The sequence below is a fragment of the Dama dama genome, chromosome 19 (assembly GCF_033118175.1).
Source record: "Dama dama isolate Ldn47 chromosome 19, ASM3311817v1, whole genome shotgun sequence".
Taxonomy (NCBI): domain Eukaryota; kingdom Metazoa; phylum Chordata; class Mammalia; order Artiodactyla; family Cervidae; genus Dama; species Dama dama.
The window spans coordinates 48,850,389-48,876,385 of NC_083699.1; the positions used below are offsets into that span (position 1 = coordinate 48,850,389).

At 34.9% G+C, this 25,997-nt stretch overlaps 1 protein-coding gene across 1 annotated transcript in view; it reads left to right on the forward strand.

Moving 5' to 3' along the window:
• The window catches only part of SNX4 (sorting nexin 4), a 51,875-nt gene that overhangs the window by 24,257 nt on the left and 1,621 nt on the right, over positions 1-25,997 (forward strand). Inside the window, exons 6-13 of the mRNA XM_061166970.1 lie at positions 1,277-1,332; positions 5,025-5,097; positions 12,304-12,365; positions 15,594-15,659; positions 19,749-19,838; positions 21,332-21,431; positions 23,430-23,575; positions 24,677-24,791. Of these exons, the coding sequence (XP_061022953.1) occupies positions 1,277-1,332; positions 5,025-5,097; positions 12,304-12,365; positions 15,594-15,659; positions 19,749-19,838; positions 21,332-21,431; positions 23,430-23,575; positions 24,677-24,791 (708 nt within the window). The remainder of the gene's footprint in view (positions 1-1,276; positions 1,333-5,024; positions 5,098-12,303; positions 12,366-15,593; positions 15,660-19,748; positions 19,839-21,331; positions 21,432-23,429; positions 23,576-24,676; positions 24,792-25,997) is intronic.

Here is a 25,997-nt window from a genome sequence, read left to right on the forward strand (position 1 = left end):
CTTTAGATATTCTTGATAGCTCTTTGAATTGCTTTTGGTCTAAAGTTTTAGGATGCTGGATTTGTGGAGTGGTGTATTTATTGCAGTTTTTTTTTTTTTTTTAAAGCTATGTAATCTGGGAAGCCTTAGTTGTTCTGGTTTGTTTGTTTTATTATTTGGGGAGTATTTGTAATTAGGGTTTGTAAGTTGGAATGATATAAAATGTTCAGGATGATTGGTATTTTCAAAACCAAATCATGATATAAAATTGTTAACTGATTGAGCTACCTTCTGTGAATCCTATGTTTTTTGTGCCTTGGTCAGGGGAAAAAAATACATTTATTTATATATTTTAAATGAGGACATAGACAAAGAGGATAAGATTTGGGTATATTAAGTATAAGTTTATACAATGAAATTATTATTTAGTGTTGATCCCTCTGTCTCTCCTTTGAAATAAGGTAGAAGTGAAGGGGTTTCCCAGGTAGCTCAGTGGTAAAGAATCTGCCTGCCAACACAGGAGATGTGAGCTCTATCCCTGGGTCAGGAGAATCCTCTGGAGGAGGAAATGGCAACCCACTCCAGTATTCTTGCCTGGGAAGTCCCATGGACAGAGGAGCCTGGCTGGCTGTAGTTCACAGGATTGCAAAGTTTTGGACACCACTTAGCGACTAAGCAGCAGCAGAAATAAGTAAAGGTAGTTAAATAGTTGTGTCAGAATATCTAGAAATAAGTAAAGGTTGTTTAAGAGTTGTGTTGTAATGTTTTCTGTCAGCTAAAAAGGAATTAGTTTGATGTCAATGTAGCTTGTTTTAATTTAGTACAGGCATTTTCATATTTCTTTCTTTTCTAAAGTACTGATCATGAAAAGGAGAAAAACCAGTGTACATTTGGTTTAGATTCCATCTGAGAATCCATCAATAATGCACAGGCTTCAAAGCAATAATTTTATTTAGTTTATATATACAGATCATTGTTCTTCTTGATTTAGAGAAAAAGTAAACTACTTTTTGACACAACCTATTCTGAGTTATTATAATGCAGAGTTGTATGCTTGCTCACCTGTTGGTATTTACAGTTGTTTTACTTTGATATTGAATGTCATGTATTTATAATATTATTTTTGCAGTGTTTAAAAAAAACTACTAGGTGTTTTTTGGGATATGTTTAATGTGTTTGACACAAATAATATGAAGAAAAGTATACTCGAATAGCTTAATTCTAAAGGGAAAATAAAACTGTTTGGATTTATACCCTGAAATGTGATTGTATTAAGTGAATAAATTATTTTTTCCAGGCAGACTCCAGGTTAAAAGCGCTTAATGCAACATTCAGAGTGAAAAACCCAGACAAGTAAGGTTTTGTTTTAATAACAGTTACAATGTTGTTTTGAATGGTGCCTATCAGTCTATTTAATTTTTCATTTCTGAATGTATGCACTTTATTTGCTAAATATTTTAAATAGCAATTCACATTAGTGAAATCCTTTTAAAGTCTAAAACTGATTTTGAAATTTGATGATTTTATTGGGATTAAGGTTGTAAGTAACTGAAGTTTTAGAAAATTAAACCACTGCTTTTTCCTGGAAGGATTTATTAAGTGTTATTGAAGGTATCAGAAAAATGAGGAAAGTAATTTTAATTTCACATAAAATAGGTTTTCTTATTAGACTTTGCTTGTCAGATATGTGCAAAACTCAAGATAATATATTATCTATTTTAATAATAAACTATCTACTTTGAATGCCAAGAAAACTTGATAAATAAATGCATACTAGTATAATAATTTCATAGAACTATATCTATATGACAGTTACCTACTTCATTAATGTTAGTTTGGAGTTTGTGAGAGCATTTCTATATTAATGAAGCTGTGTATTCAGAAATAACTTTCCGAAGGGTGGAATCTAGGTATTTAAGATTTGGTTTTGCTCATTCTTTGAATTTGGCAGATAATTCAGGCTCTTCATCATACGGACCTTTGCCTGAAGCTTAGTTCAGCTGTACTTTCCAATTAGAAATGTGCTTAGGTAGATGGGGTTTTTCCAAGTATGGAAAGTTTAAAGACCAAGTTTACGAGGTCTGTTAGAAGTTCGCTCGTCAGGCCTTCAAGCCTTAACTTCTACATAGTGTACATTCTTAGCAGACAAAGGCCAAGTTTGCATAGTCTAATAGCCTGTTATGCTGATTTTCATAAACCGTAACACATTAGAGTAATGCCTCTACATTTTAATATAACTTTTGAATATAAGATGTAAATATTAATATTTTAAAGTTTTGGTAATTAGGAAATTGTGATGGTAACCACTGAGGTTTTCACTTTTTTAATAGACTTTGTTTCTTAGAGTAGTTTTAGGTTCCTAGAAAAACTAAGTGAAACATCATACAGAGCTCCCATATCCCCTCTGCACCTACACTTGCACAGCTGTTCCTGGATACACACAGCCACCCCTGTTAGCCCTTACCAGCGTGATACCAGGCTGCTAAGATTGATCAGCCTGCATTGACTCATCATGATGCCTGTCAAAGCGCATAGTTTACATCAGGGTTCACCCTTGGTGTTATATATTGTATGGATTTTGACACATGTACAATGACATGTATGTATCATTATAGTATTATGAAAAGTATTTTCACTGTGCTAAAAATCCTCTTTGCTCTCCCTTTTTATCTCTTCCTTCCCATAACCCTAGCAACCACTGATCTTTTTACTGTTTCCATAGTTTTGCCTTTTCCAGAATGTTCTATCATAGTATGGAGCATTTTCAGACAGACATTTGCTTTACAGTATGCATTTAAGATTCCACTGAGGTTTTTATAAAGGTTATGACATCCATAGTATATAAGAAGTGTTGTCTAGATTAAGAACTAAAAGGTTAGACATCCATAGTATATAAGAAGTGTTGTCTAGACTAAGAACTAAAATTATGTCACCCTCCAAAAAAAGCTTTGGAAAATGTAAGCAGCAGACTTTACAACATTGGTGAATGTACATTCGTTAGAGGAGCATGTAAATGAGGCAATTTAATATTTTAATGCTACTGTTAGGTGTTTTTTAATGTAATAAAAAATGTCAATTGTATGTTTGTCTTCCCTTTTCTGACCTACCATCTTTTCTAGTTTGCTAAATTTTATTTAATATCCATATTGTAGAATTTTAAATGTGATACGGCCAATAACATAACCAGGGCAGTTATTTGCTCCTAATTTCTCGTTAAAGTATATAATTAGTAATAGAATTTGTTTGCCTTAAGTTTTAGATTAGAGAATTATCTGTTTCTGTCATTGTTGTAACAGATTTTTAATACATAGAATCTCTGTTCTAGGTCTAGCCAGCCCAGTAGATTAGTTATTATTCATAGTATTACTAAAATAGTTTATATCACTAAAACACTTTCTTTCTGTTCTTTCTTAAAATCTAGAAAACCAGAAAGAGTTTCAGAGGAAATACCAAAATAATACCTCCTTCATGCATGTTTATTTTTCTTTCCTTTTTTTTTTTTCATTTATTTTTATTAGTTGGATATTTTTCTTGAGACTGTTCAAAGTAGTGAGGAGGAGGACCTTGAGTCTTCTACTTCCTTGTGGCAGTATTTGGCTGATATTTAGGAGGTAAACCAAGTGATTAATAGAATGTATGGGATGAAAGAGAGGAGAAGGAAATACAGGTGGCACCTAGGTTTCATTCTTTAAACTGCTAGGGAGTACAGAGGAGAGAGATTTGATGGGATAGGGGAAGATAAGTTGAACTTTGGATTTGTAAGCAGCTACTAATATCTGCTAGCCAGTTGGCATTATAGATACAGCATTTAGGAGAGATCTTTGGGCTGGAGATAGATATTTGGAGTTCAGCAGCATGTAGATGATAATCGTGAAGCTTTGTGAGTAAGTCACATAGAGTACAGGCTTCCCACATGACGCTAGTGGTAAAGAACCCGCCTACCAGTGCAGGAGACCCAGGTTTGATCCCTGGGTCAGGAAGATCCTCTGGAGGAGGGCATGGCAACCAACTCCAGTATTCTTACCCGGAGAATCCCATGGACAGAGAAGCCTGGTGGGCTACAGTCCATAGAGTCGCAAAGAGTCAGTCACAACTGAAGTGACTTGGCACGCATGGACACACATAGAGTATGTAGACCGAGTGATTGGTTGTAATATGGGCAAGGACCTAGGGCTGAACTCTAAAGAAACCAGTACTTGAAGGGTGTTTTCCATAGTATAATCTGAGGATTACCAGCATCTGAACCCTGTGAGTGAGTTTGTTATAAATTCAGATTCCTGAGTCCCACTAGGGCCTCTGTGTACAGTTATGGTGATTACTCATGCCTTCTTTTACTGAGGCCCTCAGTTGTGTTTCTGGCAAATATTTTAGGAGTCCTTTGCACATTAAAGTTGGCAGTATAAGAGATGGGTGAAGGAAGTCAGTCCTGCAAAGGAGACTTTAGGAGTGACCAGAGAGTAAAAGGAAAAATTAACAATGATGTCAAGGAAATAAGTTTTTGAGGAGGGTTAAGTAAGCTGTTACATTGCTGGAAGAGCAGTGTTATCTGAAGTTTCAGGTCATTATGGAGAATGGCAGATATTAGATTATAGAAACAAAGATTACTGAGCAGCATGAAGATTAGGGTTAGAGATCATGAGTTTATGTTTGTACCAAAAGATTTTTTTAGCACCATAAATTTTCTCCTGTTTTCTTTTTTTCCCAAGTAATTTTTCATACCAACAAATTTTATCTCTATCTCAGTTCCACGGTATAAATTATAAAGTATGACATCTTTTCTTGGCTTTAAAAATATCTAAAGAAAATGTGGTTATTTAATTTTAGAGCTCTTTTTTTTTTGTTTATTTTTATTAGTTGGAGGCTAATTACTTTACAATATTGTAGTAGTAATTTTAGAACTTTTTGAGTTTGTATCAGTGTGTAAATGTTTAAGGCTAGCATATGGTTAAATAGAGTCAGTCTCATTATTCTTAGGAACTGCTGTTTTGTCTTTCAGTTTTTGACTGCTTTTCATGAAAAAAATGATGTTTTGTTTCCTATTTCAGGAGATTTATTGAACTAAAACACTATAGTGATGAACTCCAATCTGTCATCTCACATCTCCTTCGAGTCAGAGCTGTAAGTGGTCACCAGAAGCTTTTTGACAGGTGTTTTTATGGAAGTGCTTCTCATTTAATCATTATGTTTTTAAGTAATGGAAGACATTTATGATGAATAACTGATTTTTATATTCAAATTTGGTGTGTTATTCATCTAAATTGCATTTTTTTTAATTGTGAAATTTTTTCTGGCATAAATAACTTAAAAGAATTTTAACCTATTGTTTTCTCTGTAGTCTTTATATGGTTTCTTGTTTTTTATTGTTTTTTCCTTAGTATATGGTTGTTTTGACATTTATCAAAGGGCCTGCCATTTTAGCATTGGAATATAATTGTGTGACTTTGATCTACGTATTCTTTTTTTCTTTCAAGACTTTTTTTAAGGTTGGTAAATAGTTAATATTAAGTCATTCTGTGTCTGTGCTCTTATATTATCCTAAATAAACTTATGTGGGTTAATGGTCTGCTATGATGACATGAGGAACTAGAAATATACCAATGATGATTGTACTTACCTGTAGAGTTTGTCTTGTAATAGACATGGAGAAATATATTTTTGGGTGGATTAACGTAGTATCTGAAAAATGTTGTATCATCCACTCTGGTCTGTTGGGGTAACCTAGAGAAAACCTTAGAACTGGTCTTAAAGGCTTTGAAAGACACTGAGTTACCAGGTCTAGGATCATATCTTACACTCATTGGAATCATCTTGAAATGAAATATATTATCTGGGATTTGTTTTAATAAAAGAGTCTGCTGGTAAAGGGTGCAGAGTGGGGTCAATTTTAGATGCAACTTAATTGGCCATATGATAATTGTTGACGGTTAAGTGTTGGGAAATGGGGTATATCCTACTATTCTCTACTTTCTGTATGTTTGAAGATTTCATAAAAAGTATAAAAATATAAAGTAAGGGAACACTCTTTTTGAAGTATCCTCATATTGGCCCAATCTGTGTAACCATCCAGAGTACTACAGGACTCTTTATAAAAATTGTAAGATACTTTGTAGGAAAAGAAAAAGGTACCTATGAGAATTATTAGGGTAGAGTCAAGAATGGGGTATTGAAAAGGACTTGTGAATTGATGAGATAAAATTTCTAGGCCTCTAGTTGCTTTGAAGTTACCCAAACAAATAAGGCAACAGTTCTTAATGGAAAGTGAAGGTGGGGTCAGAGACACCCCAGAAGACTGGAAGAACCCTTCATACTGTTTTGTCTTCTGTGTCAAAAAACCTGGAGAATTTACTTAAATTAGAGGTCTGGCTGATAATGAAAGCTGTATCCTTCTTAAAGACCTTCCACCAAAGGAATAGGGGGCACACTGTGGAAGGTGTCATGCCGCAGGAAGCTGGACAGTGCTGGGCGTCTTGGGTGGGCAGAGGCACGCTGTTAAAGCAGTCACATGACCAGCTCCCGGTATTGAGAGGTTCTCAAGCAGTCGTTCACATCCAGAAGAAACAAAGGGAAAAGGCAGAAAAACCAACCAGAGTCAGATTTTGCAGAAATATCAGTGATGAGTGGTGAATTGAACAAAGTGTAACAGTTAAAACCCAGAAAATCTGTAAAGTGTAGGGAATAAGTTTGAATGAGATCTAGAGGAGGGAGGAAATAACTGTCACTGTTGTGAAGCTGTGCTGCAGATCATCTAGCCTGCAAGAAGGTATGGGTGATTGCTCTCATAAAGCAAGTAAGAAAATTATCACAGTCAGGGTAGGATATCCAGTGATCATATTTGGCTTTCTGCTGAAAGTATATTTTTGAATGTGATTAATACTTAATCTTTAGAGATCATGATAAAATGTAATAGTGATGTTACAGAAAATTTTGAGTCTCACACACAGCTGTTTCAGTACTTTGTACATTTCATTTTGAGGGCTTCCCTCCTGGCTCAGTGGTAAAGAATCTGCCTGCTAATGCAGGAGAGGTGCAGGTGACTTGGGTTCGATCCCTGGTTTGGGAAGATCCCCTGGAGAATGAAATGGCAACCCACTTCAACATTCTTGCCTGGGAAATCCCATGGACAGAGGAGCCTGGTGGGCTATAGTCCATGGGGTTGCAAAAGAACATGACTTAGTGACTAAACATTGCGGCACTTCGTTTTAGCCTTGTTCTAACTATTTTTAACCATGCCAAGCTTGTTTCTGGTCTTTTATTTGCTGTTTCCTGGGCCTGTACCATTCTTCCCCCATGCCCTACCACCAGGATCCTCTCTTGGCTTATTCTTTTTGTTGTTCAGTTATTGGTTCAGATACCTCTTGAGAGAAATTATCTTTCCTGAGCATCCTATATAAAATGTGGTGCAGGTTTCTATTGTTTCTGTCATTTTCTGTCATTCTGAACTTGTTAATTATTTCCTCTACTAGTATATATGTGAGCTCGCAAGAGCAGGAGCTTTGTTTTCTCACTGCGGAATCCTGAGAATAATGTCTGACTCAAATAGTACCCACTATGTATTCATTGAATGGATGAATAAATAAATGTATGTGCTGACAGTTTTATGTTTAAAAAAGTCTTGAAAAGCAGTAAGATAAATTGCTTCTTGAACTTAACTATAACCAGCCAAGGGGAACTGGTTACTAATGGATATATGACAAGAACTTCTAAAGAAAATGACCTTGTCGTCAAAGAGCTTGTAATACACAAGTAAGAGAATTCTGGGTCTAGATATTTACCCTAGACTTTATGAAAACAGGCTTCAGAAACTTAATTGACCTGAAAGACTGCGTGAGCGCTTCAAAGAAAGACAGCACTTGATCTGTGAGTCAAACTGAGATTTTGACTGTGTAAATAAGATAAATGCCAGTAAAAAATATGGAATAGCTAAAATCTTGATCGTTCTAGAATTAGGAAAAAGGCTCTTTAGTCATTGACAGTAACATAAAAGTTAAAAATGGAAGGTTAGAGCCCAACACTGACAGAATCCTGAAAACAACATAGAGATTGCCACAGGGAGAGCCTTTTTGTAACATTCAGTGTCAAGAGAAGAAGGCTTTAGACACTGTTGGAGACATGATAACTTATTAAAGAGAAAATGCAATTATTTGGCTATCTTTTCTGTTGAGAAAAATTCTTATGAAAGTCTTAATAGAAAAGGTAAAAAATAAATGACTTACAGGTTAAAGAGTTAATATTTAAGATATTAAAACAGAACAACCAGAAAGGGTGGGTAGTCTTAAATTGAGAGGAGCTGGAGTTAACACTTGTGTCTGCCGTTTACTAAGTTCTTCAGGCAAATCTAGAGACCTTTCAGAGTTTGTTTTCTTGAAGAGTATCTGCCCTGGTACACAGTAGGTACTGCATAAATTTTTGTTACATGAATGAGTGTGTTATTCATAGAGTTGTGATATTCAGATGAGATCATCCATGTTTCATAAACTAAAAACAAAAGGAAAAAATACTAATATCTAATATTTTGAACTGTGGTGTTGGAGAAGACTCTGGAGAGTTCTTTGGACTGCAAGGAAATCAAACCAGTTCATCCTAAAGGAAATCAGTCCTAAATATTCATTGGAAGGACGGATGCTGAAGCTGAAACTCCAATACTTTGGCCACTTGATGCGAAGAACTGATTCATTGGAAAAGACCCTGATGCTGGGAAAGATTGAAGGCCGGAGAAGGGGATGACAGAGGATGAAGATGGCTGGATGGCATCACTGACTCGATGGACATGAGTTTGAGTAAATTCCGGGAGTTGGTGATAGACAGGGAGGCCTGGCATGCTGCAGTCCATGGGGTCGCAAAGAGTCAGACATGACTGTGGACTGAACTGAACTGAACTGATCTAATATTTATTATCTTTACTGTTGTATATAAGCCAACCATGGTATGTTATTTTTACCTGATTCTGACAGTGGCCCTTTGAAAGTAGGTGCTGTGACTGTCCCCAGTTTATATAGATTAGGAAGCAAATCCCTTTTTTCTTATAATCATATTTGCTGCCTCTCTAGGGGAAATCAAATTTAGAAGGGAAGGAGGATTGCTTAACTTTGCTAATATGCTAACTATGTAAGCTGAAATTATTGAGCTACTATTTAACATTTAATTTGTAGTCATTTGTATAGATAGCAATATGTAGTGTTTATGAAATATTCGGTGATGGCAATATAAAGTCTTACAACTCCTTTGGGAAAGATTTTAGCAGTAGTGTCATGAGTCTTAAATCTCATGATCATTGCCTCCTTAGGAGATAATTCAGAAGAAAAACCATGTGTCCAGATTTTTAAAATAAGATCATTTAATAGACTGTCATAAAACTTTATGTCCTTTTTAACATTTAATCTGCTACTACTTCAGTATGGGTAGGGAAGGCATTCTTAGCATAGTTCCAAGTGATTCAGAGCTGGGGAGGATGATATGATGAGTCTGTCAGTTTCTTCTGTTGTCATATTATTTGCTAGGTGTCAGTCCTCTCCTGTCAGTTGTTAAGATGATCAGTTTTCAAAAAGAAAGACTTGTCAACAGAATTGAAATTGAGTGACAGTCTAGACTAAATCATTGGGTCTAGCCCCTTTTCCCTGGCACCATGATTCTTGATTACCAGTGACCATTGAATTAATCTGGTTTTGTTGTTGTTTAGTCCCTGTGTTGCATCCGACTCTTTTGTGACGCCATGGACTGTAGCCCACCAGGCTCCTCTGTCCATGGAACTTCCCAGGCAAGAATACTGGAATGGGTTGCCATTTCCTTCCCAGGGGGACCTTCCTGACCCAGGGATTGAACCCCCATCTGCGTCTCCTGCATTGGCAGGTGAATTCTTTACCACTGAGCCATAGGTTTTAATAATTCATAATTTATTTCCTGGCCATCTTTATCTTTACTTTTCTGTAGAAATGCTCATTTTTGGTCTATAGTTTTTCTTTGCTTCATCTTTTTTCTCACTGCCTGATGATCTGGGTACTAGTCATCTCGTGTTTTAGTTGGCTAGCACAATTTACTTCCATGAGTAGTTGATACCAGAAACATTACTGCTGATTCAGTAACAACTGCTGAGTGGCTCTGTGTTGCCTCATTCTCTAGTAGAGTGGTTCCTTGTGTAGTTGCTCATCTTTTTGGCATATGAGAACTCTTGCCTCTTTTTGTCATGCTCTGTGGACTAGAGTATTTTCCAGAGCTCTAATTATTATGATTGAAGCTCTTTTTGTATCAGCTGCACGGAGTGATAAAATTTAAAGAAAAAAACCAAAACTTTTAAACACCTGGGATTCAAAAACTTTTTCTTGCACATTTATTTTGGATATGTATTTTGTATTTAAGTTGCTCTAGTTTTTATACTTACGTGGTTATTTAACAAATTCTTTCCCTCTTTTCCATGCTTAGTATCTTAGGTAGATGATAAAATGCTCAGCTTTCAGGAGGAGGTTTGATTTTTAAAAGTACAAGAATTTAGAAAAGTTAGTAGTTTAGAATGGCATTTTGTCCTCTTCAGAATGCTAGTCCTATTAGATGGTCCCTACTGCAAATCATGCCCTCTCAGTAGTCCTTATTCATATATAGTGTTAAAGAACTAAAAAGTCAGGCAGAAAAGAAAAAACACAACAACCTGTTAAACTTTTAAATCTCACTGTTTCCAAAATTTATTTAACAATGGAACCCATTTAAACAACCAGTCAACACTCTGTAGGACTCTCAAAAAATAATTGGGAAATAACGTCCCAGAGTAACTAGTTTAGAGGTCTGCGGACAACCCTAAAAAATTTCACGCATAGTAAAGACTGTGAAGTTTGTACTGGAAGTGGAGTCTAATACAGGAGTTGGCAAACTTTTTCTAAAGGCCAGATAGTAATTATTTTCACCTGCTTGGGTCGTATGGCCCTTGTTGAAGCTGTTCAACTCTGCTATGAAAGCAGCCGTAGGTAGTGCTAACGTGAGTGAGTATGACTGTTCTAGTTAAGACTTCACAGAAACTAGCTGTAGACCAATAGTGTGCTGCCCCCTCATCTAGCAGGTATGTGTTTTTTCATAGCAGGTCAAGGAGAGATGGAAAGCACTTTATGATCCTCTTGTACCAGCTCCGAGTTTTACAGTGTAGTTTACTGACTTTTAAGCTGAAGTGTTGAACAGGTTAAGATTTGTATGGCTAATGCCTGTTTCCTCAAATTACTCATATTTGAGTAAGGAATTTGGCCACCTGATGCTAAGAGCTGACTCATTTGAAAAGACCCTGATGCTGAGAAAGACTGAGGGCACAAGGAGAAGGGGACGACAGACGATGAGATAGTTGGTTGGATGGCATCACTGACTCAATGGACATGAGTTTGGGTAAACTCTGGAAGTTGGTGATGGACAGGGAGGCGTGGCATGCTGTGGTTCATGTGGTCGCAAAGAGTCGGATATGACTGAGCGACTGAACTGAACTGAACTGAGTAAGGAGTTAGAGGGGCAGTTCATCTTCAGGATTTACATTGAGAAATTGTATACTAGAAATTTTTTTAAAAGAGTTTTATGTGACATTGACTTCTGGTCTTCTATTTCATGTCCATAACACTTTGAAGAAAGGAGATTACCACACACAGTGTTTTTTGTCTTTTGCAAGATGTGTGTGAATGATGGGGTGGTATGTGTTTTAATCTCAGTGAGCTAAACTATAATTCTACTGTTATTAAATGGTTAGAAGGCATTAATTTGATAAAATAGCACAGGAATATTGCATGTGTATATCATTTATGTATAAAACTATCAATAATACAATTGAAAATGTTTATATTCTCTTCCCTGGTAGATCCCTCTTTGGGGACTTTTATCTTAAGGAAGCAATCTGAAATTTGGAAAAAGCTGTACTCTAAGAGGATGCTTATTTAATACAGAAAAAATTAGGGATAACTGAGTACCTGACAAGGACTGTCTATATAATTTATATACCACTAGGTGAAATTTTATGCATCTTTTTTTAACTGGTGTCTATTAAAAATAATATTAACCTGCTGGATAAAAATATTAGCACTCTTGGTATAGGAAATTTAAAATGTTAATTAAAACATATATATGTGTATATATATATATATATGAAAAAATTACATAAATATGATGACAACATTAGTTTTTTTCCCCATGATGAGACTTTGGGAGATTTAAGCTCTTTTTTTTTTTGCATATTTTTCAAGTTATACTAAGTATACATTTGTATTTTTTAATGAAGATAAAATGTATTTTTAGTAATCTGTTTATAACTTATAAACAGTGAACTATTTATAACTAATAGCAATTTCTTTTGAATATTTATTCCAGAGAGTAGCAGATCGACTATATGGTGTGTATAAAGTACATGGGAATTACGGGCGAGTTTTCAGGTATGCATTATACAAACTTTTATAATAAACAACAGTTAGCTCTAATCAGCTTTTTGTGTAAGAACTGTAATTCTTGAATATATATGAGTCTGCAAAGCAAAAGATAATTTTTAATTGTTATTTATCTATTTTCTTTGCTGGGCTGGGTCTTCATTGTGATGTATGTGCCTTCTAGTTGTGGCGCACAGGCTTAGTTGCCCTGCAGCCTGTGGGCTCTTAGTTCCCTGACCAGGGATCCAACCCACGTTTTGTATGTTGAAAGACAGATTCTTAACCACTGGACCACCAGGGAAGTCCCAAAAGCTTATTTTTAAAATCCTGTCCAATAGTAGTAGTCTTCAAACTTTTCCTGCAAGCTCTTAATTCCCTGACCAGGGATCGAACCTATACCCCCATATAGCGGCAGAGTCTTAGCCACTGGACTGCCAGGGAGTTTTAAGTCTTCAAACTTTTTATTGTAAAGCCTTTCTTTAAATAAAAAATAGTAAAGGAATCTAATATATTGAGCAGATAAAAGATAAACTCCTCTTAAGCAGTGAGCAGTGTCTTTTATTTTCTTGGCAGATTGCCCGAGGAGATTCCTTTTAAATCACTGTCATATTGAGTTGGTGGTTTTCTTTTTCTTTTCTTTGTTTCACTTCATCATTTCTAAGGCTTTTGCAAGATGTGTTTTTCAGTCTTGGGGTAATATTAGTGTAAATTAGAATGTTTACTTATATATGTAACTTGCATATGTTGGTAATTTTTGAGATTTTTCTTTTGTGAATTTTTGTTTGTTAATTATTTTAGTTGTGAAATTTTAGTAGTTATTATCCATATCTCCTTGTAAGAAAGACTGTCCTTCCTAATGTTCTGTCCTTTTGATTGAAGTAGTCAAAAATAACTCATTTAACATGTTTGAATAGGTAATATATTCATATAATACAAAATTCAATAGGAACAAAAGCTTGTATAGTGAAAAGTCTCTTTGCTCCTGCCTGCCAACCTCCCAGGTCTCTTCCTCTGAGGCAACTACTAGCAGTTTCTGAGTTACTTGTGTATCCTTCCAGTAAAATGTATTGCAGCACTGTCAATGTATATATTAACACACAAACAAATGCATTCTACTCCCTCCCCACCCCCCCCTTTTTTTTAACATGGAAAGGGAGCATATTGTATATATTGCTATGTTCACTTCTTTGATGTTGCTTTTTTAAACTTAAAAACTGCTATCCTAGATATATTGTTATCAGCGAATAACTGTATTGGGCTTTATTGAGCTGGAGCATCATAATTTATTTAACCAGTTTCTTCTTGATAATTATTTCTAATCTGCTGTTGCATTCAATGCTTTAATTAATGTTCATGTTCCTGTCATTTCACACATGATTGAGTATATATGTAGGGTAAAATTCTACAAATGTTGTTACTGGATCTAAGGATAATTGAGTTGGTAGATATTGCCAAATTTCCCTGTATGGAAGATATTCAACTCCCATCATCAAAATGTTAATATCTATTTCCTCAGATCCTCACCCAAACAATTTTTAGTGAACTTTTGTCTTTATCAGCCTGATGGTGAAAAATGCCTTCTCACTGTAGTTATAATTTGTATTACTCTAATTATGAATGAAGTTAAACTTTTTTCCTGATGATTAATAGCCTCTATTTTATTTTATTCTTTTAATTTTATAAACTGTCTGTATCTTTGGCCGTTTTTTCCTGTTGGGCTGCTAGCCTGTTTTCTTAATTGATTTGCAGGAGTTGTTTATCTTTTAGGAGAATTAGACCTTTGTGAAATGAATTGCAACTTTTTCCCCACTTTGTCATATGTCTCTTGACTTTTCTTATGTGGCTTTTAATATACAAAAATATTCAATCTGTTAAAGTCAGTTGACATGGAAGTGATTAGTTTTTTTTCCTTTATAAAGTCATAGCCTCTGACTTTTTATATATCTTAGTAAGGTCTCCCCCTTATGAATAATAAAGCATACATTTTTCATTTCTTCTATATTTTTGTGGTTCTGTAAATTTTGGATTCATCTGAAATTTATTTGAATATCAGTGTTAAGACGTAGCACAGCCAAAAAAAAAGAATCATATTGTAAACAGCCAGCACTAAAAAAGGATTAACTGTTGCTATTACTATTTAGAGAGTAAACATGAGTAAAATTATCAGAAGGAGGTATGTTTATTTATGTTTGTTTTCCTTCCTTGACAGTTTTAAAAACCATGTGAGGGTTTTCCTTTCTAGTATTATAAGCATATAATCTTGATATTTCAAGAACAATTTATAAAGACTACAGATTAACAGAATCGTAGTGTTTTAACTTTTTTATGATATTATGCAGTTGAAGGTGTTTATTATACATTCTTTACATAGCAGAAAAATTGGAAACAATCTTGAATGGTTCAGAAAATGGTTAAAAAAATTAAGAGTTGCCACTGAAACAATGCTGAGAACAAATTAATAATGTGGGAAAATACTGTTAACAAGAAAAAACATGGTACAAAGTTGCATCTACTGCATGATCTTAGCCATATTAAAATAAGTAAAAATAACTAGAAGAAAATATATCAAATTATATCATCTCTTAGTATTTAAGATTATAGATCCCCTTTATTATAATATATACATCTTCCATAAAAAGGAATTTTTATTTCAGGAATTTCACTGAAATGGTAACAAAATCATCTGTGGTTCCAGTAGACTTTGTTGTGCAACTTTAGTGCAGGTTACTGAAGTTTTATGGTATACCCAATATTTCTGTACAGTTGTCTTTTTCTGTTACCTATTAAGATAGTGACATGTAATCATGTGTGGTTATCACAGTTATTCATGTAGAGTTTAAAAATATACATGCCTCAGCTCTATCCTAGAAACTCTGATTAAGTAGATCAAGAGCAGGACAAGCATCCATAGTTTCTGAAAGCTCCACGGTTGATTTAAATAGGCACTGTAGCTGAGAAAGCTGTCTGAAGCAGAAACTGTTTTGTATGATACTAACTTTGTACTTAACTGCAGATATAAACTTTTGAATTAGCATTTTTAAAGCCTTCACTTGCATTTAGTTGTAAACTTCAGGGGAAAGGAGCATATTTGAGTCACGGAAAATAAATCGTCAGGAAAAAAATAAAATAGATATCATACTGTTTAAAAGCTAACTAGGAAAAAAACATAAAAGATTCTGTTTAATAATATTGCATATCTAATTCATAATAGTTTTGGTTTCATCTCTTTCTTCATAGTGAGTGGAGTGCCATAGAGAAAGAAATGGGTGATGGACTGCAGAGTGCTGGTCATCACATGGATGTGTAAGTACCCAGAGAATTTAAGGTAGAACTGGAGGTGACATTTAGTGCTAAAGTGTCAGTGAGTCTTCTGGTTTTAAAAAGGTTACTGGCATTTGTATTGTGCTTCCTGTATACAGATTTGACTTAAAGGAGTTTATCTCAGGAATGCAAGATTAGCATTCAAAAATCTTTCAGTTCAGTTCACATGTTAGCAGAACAGAGAAGAAAATCCAGATGTTCATTTCAACATATGTAGAAAGCATTTTAACATCCATTCACAGTAAAAATTTTCATCAAACTAGGAATAAGAATTTCCTCAGTGTAAAACATACAGCTAATACTGTACTTAATAGTGAAATATTGATGTTTTCTCCTAAAATCAGGAATAAGGCAAGATTGTCTGCTCCACCACTACTGGTGGAAGTGGTAGCAGAGGCCTGGTCAGCGCAGTAAGACAAGAAGATCACATAAGTGGTGTACGTCTTAGAAGGAAGAAGGAAAACTGTCCTGCCTTTATTGGCAGTTAACAGGATTTTTCTGTAGAAAATAATCAACCAAAAATACTATAGAGCTAACAACTGAGTTTAATGAGAATGCATGATACATAATGAATGTATAAAAAAAACATTTTTGCATACTAGTAAAATTAGAAAATAAAAGCTTAAAAGTGCTGTTTATAATAGTGTGAAAGACCTCTACACTGAAAACTTTATATATAAACATTGCTGAGAGAAACTAAATACCTAAATAAAAGGGGAGATTAAACCATGTTCATAGATTGGAAGACTCAGTAGTGTTAATATGAGCATTCTTCCTAAATGACAGTCCCAATCAAACCTCCAGTGATTTTTAATAGAAATTGATAAGCTGATTCGAAAATGTATATAGAAATTCAAAGAACATGAAGTAGTCAAAACAATCTTGAAAAAAAAAGGACAAAGTTGAATGTATTACATGATTTCAAGACTTACTATAGAGCTATAGTTATCAGGCAATATTGAGATAAACAGATCCATGGAATAGGGTAGAATTCAGAAATAGATCTACATTTACATAGCTCATTTCAAGACATGGTTCTAGAATAACTGGATATCTTCATGGGAAAAAAACTAAACCTTGAGGGCTTCCCTTTTGAATCAGTAATAGAGAATCCTCCTGACAGTATAGGAGCCACAGGTTCAATCCCTGCTCCCGGAAGAGCCCACATGCCACACGGCAGCTAAGTCCCTGCACCGCAACTACTGAGCCTGTGCTCTAGAGCCCAGGAGCCACAACTTCTTAGCCGATGTACTGCAGCTACCAAAGTATGCGTTCCCTAGTGCCCGTGCTCTGCAACGAGAGAGGCCATGCACTGCAGCTGGAGAGTAGCCGCTGCTCTCTGCAAATAGAGAGAAGCCCATGCAGCAACAAAGACCCAGCATAGAAAGGAAGCTGGAAAACTGTCTTTATTTGCAGTTAACAGGATTTTTTCTGTATAAATTTTATTTTTTCTGTGGAAAATGAGTAATTTTTTTAAAAAGTGAATCATTTAAAAAAAAGGAACCTTGAGCCATATCTCATATCTTACATAAACGCTAATTCAATTTGGATGATATACATCAATATAAAACCTTAAACTACAGCTTTTAGTAGAAAATAGGAGAATATTTTAGCAGCCTTTGAGTAAGCAAAAGACTTTTTTTAAAGGACATGAAAGGAAAAACAATCTTTTAAAAATGGTAAATTGTTCTTCAAAATTAGAAATTTGGGGATCTCCCTGGTCGTCCAGCAGTAAAGACGCCCTGCTTCCAGTGCAGGGAGCACTGGTTTGAGCCCTGGGTGGGGAACTGCTACCTAACATGCTGTGCCAAAAAACAAAAAAAATTAATTAAAAATTTGGCTTATCAAAAGATTCCGTTGTAAGTGGAAGGAATGTAGGAGTACAGTCAGTTGGGGAAGATAAGTTCTGGAGATGAATGGTGGTAATGGTTGTACAACAGCATGAAAGTACTCAAAGCCACTGAACTATATACATCAATAAATTGTTAAAAAGGTGAATTTTACGTTACATTTTACCACACACACAAAAACACACTCCATTAAGATGGTGAAGAGGCAAGCCACAGACCGGGAGTAAACATTTTCAACCAAAATATATAAAGAACTCCTACAGCTGATCAACAAAGAGACAAAAATATTTATTTTATTTAAATATCACTTTTCTTTGGATTATTGTTTAAGCTGCCCAGCTGCTTTTCAACTATTTTGTTGTCTTCATGCATTCTGTTGACAGGACAGTGTCAGTATTTGCAGGAATTTGGGATTATCCCTTCACTTGGTTTATGTAAATGTTAAATAAAATTAATTTTAGTACTAATACCTAAAACATCTTTACCACTTGCCTCTTTCTCCACACTGTGTTTCCTATCTTCAAGCCACCAGCCGCTTACCTTCTTTTTTGTTTTCTTAACATTAACTTTTCCAGAATCGTAGATTTATGAACTACAGACAGTTATTCCTACTCTTAACAACATTCTCAAGACATTTTTCAGTCGCACAGGACAAAGTCCACACTCTCAGAAATGTAAATTTATATTTACAGAATATGTATTTTGCCTACTTTCCTAAATACTATAAGCATGTTGCTTTTCATTGAGCATTAACTTAGATTTTTTGTTTATTTTTTAATTCAGTAAACTTGTTTACTTAACTACATGTAAAAGCAGTCTTGGAGACATAAAGTATATTTTTCTTTTATGCCCATGCTAAGGAATCAGAATTAATTAAAAAAAAAAAATGCTACTTACACCATACAGAAATAATAAATGACATAGCCCATGTCCTTAGGGAATTTATAATGTGATCAGAGAAAGTGTTGTTGCTCAGATGTCTCCAATTCTTTTTGACCCCATAGGCTGCACCCCATGGACTCTGTCCATCTAATTGCCCAGGCAAGAATACTGGAGTGGGTAGACATTCCCTTCTCCAGGGGATCTTCCCAACCCAGGGATTGAACCTGGGTCTCTTGCGTTGCAAGCAGGTTGTTTACCATCTGGGCCACGAGGGAAGCCCTGGTGATCAGAGAAAACCAACACAACACATTTCTTTTTTTTTTTTTTTAAACTTTTTATTTCGTATTGGAGTATAGCCGATTAACAGTGTTCTGATAGTTTGAGGTGAACAGTGTAGGGACTCAGTGATGCATATACCTGTAAGAGACGTTTCTTTGATAAGATTTAAGTTCTCAGTTTTTGACAAGAGATCAGAAGTAGAGTGATGAACAAGGACCAGAGTCTGGGGAGATTTCTAGAGGTGTTGAGGATTTGGAGAGGCAGTGTGGAGAGCCGCTATAATTCTGTGCAAAGGAAGACTCAGAACAAGAATGGCACAACTGTGAGAGACTTGTCCAGATCAAAGCAGAGGTTGCTACTGAGAATTAGAGTAAAATAATGCTTCTAAAATTTTCTGTGATCTTTATTTGCTCAACTGTTCCTTCTGTAGCTTTTTGACTTTATGTAGTTGCTATCAGGGATACTAAATTCTTCAATTATACTAAATTCTTATTCTTTCTACAGATTTTGTAGCCCTTTTTATACTACGTTTAACAAAAGATACTACAGTGCTCATTAAGCTACCTTAAGAAGGACAATTTTTTGTTTGCTTTGTTCTTTTAAAAAGCAAGGGCTTTGTCACCAAGCCCTTGCTAAACACATTTTGGTAAAATTCCATAGAATTGTCATGGTAATTAAGGATTGCTGTTGGGGGGAGGGATAAATTAGGAATGTGGGATTAACAGACACAAACTACATAAAATAAGTAACAAGGGCGTACTGTATAGCACAGGGCACTATATTTAATATCTTGTAATAACCTATAATGGAAAATTTGAAAGAAATAAATGTATAATTGAATCACTTTGCTATATACCTGAAACTAACATAGTATTGCAAATCAAATATACTTCAATTAAAAAGTTGCTATAAATGTTTCTAAATGCTTATTCTAATTTTTTGTACTTTGGTCATTCATGGGTAGCAAATGGTCAGTGGACTATGCTTTGAATAGCCCTTCTTTAGAATATTAATATTTTGTGTCTTGATAAAAGTTACTGTATATGTTATTTTTAAACAGATATGCATCTTCTATTGATGATATTTTGGAAGATGAAGAACATTATGCAGATCAGTTAAAGGAGTATCTTTTTTATGCAGAAGCATTGCGGTAAGTATAATACATGTTCCAGATGCAGTCCTATGGCTGGTCAACACTCTCTTCATCTGTTACTCTAAAACAAAGAGAATAAGGTGATTTTTAAATGAATTCCTTCCCCTAGATAATTGAATGAGATCTCACTGTATTCCTATCTGTTGCAGAGTGCTAGACATAGGAATTTAAGACAACCCTGATCCCTGGTGGTCAGATGGTAAAGTGTCTGCTTGCAATGCAGGAGACCTTAGTTCGATCTCTGGGTTGGAAAGATACCCTGGAGAAGGAAATGGCAACGTACCAGTATTCTTCCCTGGAGAATCCCATGGACAGAGGAGTCTGGAGGGCTACAGTCCATGGGGTCACAAAGAGTCGGACATGACTAAGCAACTAACACTTTCACTATATTTGAAACATTATATTGATAAAACCTGTTAGTCTCTGACTTCAGGTCTGTCTGTATGTTGTTCTTTCTGGTTTTTTCAGCTTGGAGATTGGAAGCAAAGTACACATTGAGTGTGTGTTATCATGATCTGTCATTAGATTATATATTACCTTTAAATTCTGTGATGTTTCCATACCTGCATATTTTATCTCCTTAGTAAGATTGTAAAATTTCTTAATGTCAGGACTTTGTCTTCTGTTTTTATGGTATCTCCTACAGGGCCAAACAGAATTCTCTGGGAGATATTCCAGTTTAGAAAAATGAATCATTTTCCTGTCACTTTTAAAATCAGTGTAAGAATTCTGTTAATAAAACAGAAGAGCAATATTCCTTTGGCTGTTCAGTAGCTGGGATGAAAACATCATATTGTTAGCCTTCTTCCTTCTAGAGCTTTGAGTAGTAGAGGTCACACCAAGCTTTTTCAAGTAACTTACCAAAGGAAGGTTGCTTAACACAATGGAATTCTTTGCAACTCTTAAAGATTATAGAAAAGATGAATGTATATTGATAAAGAAACGTGTCCTTGGTATATAGTTCAGAAATGCCTAGTTAAAGTCTAGAACAATATATACCACCTATTAATATGAATTGTGTCTGGATAGTAGAACTAGGGAGAAGAAAGTATTCTTGAAACTTATTTAGTACATTCCTGTATTAGAATCTTTTTTTTTTTAGTGAGCATGGATTACTTTTATGATAATGAAAACTAATAGACATTTCTAAATAGAAAACTTTGAGATAGTCTTTTTAAACAATATTCAGTTGTTATGTGAGATTATAGCATTAGTGCCAGTGCTGTACAAAAAAAGCTTTTTTAAAAAATGTATGTGATAAAAATTTAGAAAACAACCTTTTTTTGATTTATAAAGTTTTTATGCTTAGGTTCTGATAAATTAAATTTTTAATGTTGGGCTACTACATTTTAAGCTTAAAAATTCTAGATATAAAACTTCTGATCATAGTACGTGAATGCCTCGACTTTACTCCCTGGGGAAAAATTTAACATGTTAATAATTAGAGAGGCCACAAAAATTAAATGGCAAAAATTAATTTTTTTTCCTAGGGCTGTGTGCAGGAAACATGAACTTATGCAGTATGACTTAGAGATGGCTGCTCAGGACCTAGCATCCAAGAAGCAGCAGTGTGAGGAACTGGCAACTGGGGTGAGCTGTTTTCCATTTGGGTCTTTGGTTTTATTATAACGAACCTTAAGTGAAATGGGCTGCAGGATGCCTGTAGCTTTTAAAGGGGAGTAATTTGTGGACAACTTTTTAATTCTTTTGGTTGTGATCTTAACATAAAAAGATATAAGCCATTAGGGACTTCCCTGATGGTCCAGTGGTTAAGACTACGTGCTTTCATTGCAGGGAGCACGAGTTCAGTCCATGGTCAGGGAACTAAGGTCCTACATGCTGCGTTGTGGTAGCCAAAAAGTAAAATTAAATTAAAAAAATTAAGTCTAAAAAAAAAAGCAAGCCATTAAAACATATATAGCGTTACAAGAAATTTTGCCAGATTGCACTGTGTAATAAGAACCATCTCTTTTCTGATTAAGTGGAAAAAACCATTATTCTTTGGGATTGAAATAATGACCTTTGCACGGTTTAATTTTATCACTTACATTGTAGAAATTTTAGTTAACTTTGAAAAACTTTGCCCTGTTAGAATCAGTGCCTCTCTCCTAACAGAGAACTTTTTGTGTATTTTATTCTTGAATCTTTACAGTGAGTACTTGTTAAGAAAATTTTGTGTCTTACTATATTAGACTTAGATAGTTTTTATAATCAGCTTTCTATTGTCCAGCTATTTCATTGGAATAAATAAGCTGTCATGGTGAGAGCACACAGTCTGGAAGTAATGAAGCAGTGACAGTGCCACTGTTTATAAGTCATTTCATGGTTAACAAGTCCTTGACTTCCCTGCTGGCTCGGACGGTAAAGCATCTCCCTACAGTGTGGGAGACCCGGGTTCAAACCCTGGGCTGGGAAGATCTCCTGGAGAAGGAAATGGTAACCCACTCCAGTATTCTTGCCTGGAAAATCCCATGGATGGAGAAGCCTGGTAGGCTACAGTCCATGGGGTCGCAAAGAGTCAGATACGACTGAGCAACTTCACTTTACTTTTAAGAGTGCTTATGGGCTACCCACATAAAGATACATGGGGAAGGACCTTTGACCATGAAGCAGATACACACTGGCTTGATTTATTTTTAAAATCCAGGGGAAATTTCCAGTCCATTTTCAGGGAGCTTGGTTCTCTACTCCTGCATTTGCAGGGAAAAGCGTTTCCTTCAGTAAATTCCAGAGAGTGAAGAGATGGTGAAGTTTGAGGTTTGGGTTTAGTCATTCTGTTTTATTAATAGATAACCAAGTTTTAGTGTGAGTTATGCAGATTTTAAATGGTTTTTTCATTTTGGTTTATTTTCATTGTTGCCTGTTGAATTTTATCCATTTTTTATGATTACAGAATAATTGAAAAAATATGACTGCTGACATAAATAACTTGTCTAGTATTTCACCTGGAAGTTTTCCATATGATGAAGAAGCTCAGTTAAAATTTTTCCTTTTTTGTTTTTTTGTTTTTTTTTCCATGGCTGCTTCTTTCTTTATTGGACGCTTTGTAGATAAAATTTTTCCTTTTTTGATTCTTCAACATTTTCTAGTACTATAAGCCTTAATAGTAGCCCCTTGGTTGTATGGTTTGTGGTGTTCTGTCTGAGGTAGGGGGAAAATGACTATGCCCTCTTTAAAAAAAAATTGTGGTAAAATATATAGAACATAGCATTTATTATTTTAAACATTTTTCAAGTTCAGTAGTAGTAAGTTCATTTACATTGTTGTACAGCCAACCTGCAGAACTCTTCATCTTGCAAAATTGAAACTCTATACTTATTAAATATCAACTATTAATTTCCCTCGTCACCTAGCCCTTGGCAGTCACCATTCCACTTTCTGTCTCTGTAAGTTATATTACTCTGGATACTTCATGTAAGTAGACTTGTGTATTTGTCTTTTTGTGACTGGCTTATTTTACTTAGCACAGTGTCCTCAAGGTTCATCCATATTGTAGCGTGTGTCAGAATTTTCTTCCTTTTTAAGACTGAAAAATATTTCAGTGTACAGATGTTATTTATTCATTCATCTGTTTCTGTTTCATTTTAGACTGTGAGAACATTTTCTTTGAAGGGAATGACTACCAAGCTGTTCGGTCAAGAAACTCCAGAGCAGAGAGAAGCCAGAATAAAGATGCTAGAAGAACAAATAAAGGAAGGAGAACAACAACTTAAGTCTAAAAATCTGGAAGGCAGGTAAAAATGCTGGGATGTTTAACATGGCTAGACTTTAGGCTCTGTGGCAGGTGGCTTATAACGATTCCTAGCTTCATCAGTTCCTGGATGTAGCCTCAGTCTTCTAAAATACAGTGATTGACTATTCCTGAGAAATTTGAGTAATCAAAAATCATGTTACACAGAAACAGTTGTGTTAGTGTTGGGGAAAGAGGAAGAAGGAAGTGTTTAAACTTCATAATATTATTTTAAACTTCATAATATTATTTTCTTGCACTTTACATGATTTCTATCCTTTGCATATTTCCTCTACTCTTTTCTGTCAGTTAAAAGCCTCATCATTCTGCAATGCCCAGCTCTTGAACTGCTTCCTTTGTTAAGCCTTCGGTTATCCTCACAGGCTGTCACAGCACTTGGTTAATGCCCTTATCCCACGGCATTTTGTACAGTGTGACTGTCTCTGGCTAAATTACGAACCCTTCAAAGTCAGTTATTGTGTCTTCTTCATCTTTGTGTCCCAGCACCTTGCATATGACTTAGAATATAATTATTCCATAAATATTTTCAGAAATTCAGTTCTCAGAGATCTGCCATTGACTTTTGGGCTCATTTTTCATATTGTTTTTGTCTGACAGTTGAGTAGATCAAGGCAGACCAAGAGTTTCACTGATTTGGAGGTGGTTTTGTTAATTTTTGAAACTGCTGGTGTCAAGTAAGTCAAAGTTAACTCATGAACAGAGTTAAAAAGATAAATGGCTCTCAGAATTTTTAAAACTCTAGTTGTCATTTAAAGAAAATACATGATAAATGTGATACATAATCCATCTTGTTGAAAAGACTGTATGTTTTGCAGTGACTCCAGGCAGGTAAGTCCATGTGGCATCTGTTGGCTTATAAATTGGTTCAAGGAGCCATTTACATCTGTTTTACAGGAATAATTTGAAGCTGGAATTTGTGGTAAAAGAGACTATTAAAATGTAGAAGAGTGTATGACTGTCTGCTTTTTCTCTCACTTTATAGACAAAAACCCAACTCAGATGAGAAGTGTTTATTTGAATTAATAATATGTACTTTATTTAATTTAAATAAGAATAATGATGATGACTATATCTTTTATTTCAGAGAGTTTGTCAGAAATGCTTGGGCTGATATTGAACGCTTCAAAGAACAAAAGAACCATGATTTAAAGGAGGCCCTCATAAGCTACGCAGTCATGCAGATCAGTATGTGCAAAAAGGTAGGTTTTGGTTTCATTGAAGGTACGAGTATATTCAGAAGTGCCGGCAAATTTCTTTAAAATCAGTTTCTTGTTTGGAACAAAGTATATATCATTTTTATTTTTAAAGTCCATTCTTCTCTGCCAGAATGTTTCCCAGTTTCTCTACTTAATTTTGAAAGAAGTGTCATAATTAAAATCTTAATTACCAAGTCTCCACTCATCTAAAGTTCCAAATTTGTATGCCCTATTTTTACTTGTATTTGAAAATGTGTACTAAAAACATTACTATGGTTATGTGATATTCTTGAACAGGGCAGTAAAATACCATTCCTAACAGCGATACATACTTTCATTGAAAAATGGTCTAAACGTTAGGGCTTAGATAAAGTAGTATCTAATGGAGTATTCATTGTTAGAAAAGGCAAGATAGATCTCACATGCACTAGGACTCCTAATAAGATGGATCTCACATGCACTGTCCTAATAAGATGGATCTCACATGTACTGTCCTAATGAGATGTGCTAATAGAACGGCAGATGAGAAAACAGGCTACACACTAGTGCATATAATGCAATCCTGTTTTTGTGGGAAAGAGGAAAGTGTGTATTTTTTAAATGATTGTATATATACAAATGAGTTTGAAAAGATACACATGAAAGTGTGTATTAATAAACATGTCACTGATACCTATCGTATAAGGTATGAACACTGAAGCTTATTCTGGTTAAAATAAGTGTTTTGGCAGTGATGGAAATTTTTCTAAAATGATGTTGTAAGAACAAAATGTATAATATTCCTTAACCTCATTTTCATAACCCCAGAGCTGCCTATGTGATCACCAGTCAGTACTGGTGCTTTACATTTCTCTAGTGCTTCTCAATTTATTGAGTGATTCAGCATGCTTTATCTCAGTAAATCATTTAGTAAGTCAATCTGGGACATTAAAGGATTCTTGTGTGGTTTTGTTTTGTTTTTCTTTTTGTGTTTCATCAGGGAGGAAAAAAAGCTAAAAAGATTAATTTTTTTTCTATTGTTCAAAGCCTCAATAAATATTGATTAACTTTAATGTATAAGTATTAAAATTTCTTCATAAATTAGCAGTTATTGAAGAATATATATATATAAACAGGATATATATATATCTTGTTTGTTGAAAACATACCTTCCACCACTGTCTAGATTTTACTATTAAATTTTTACAAACATGCATTTTTGTTTAAGCC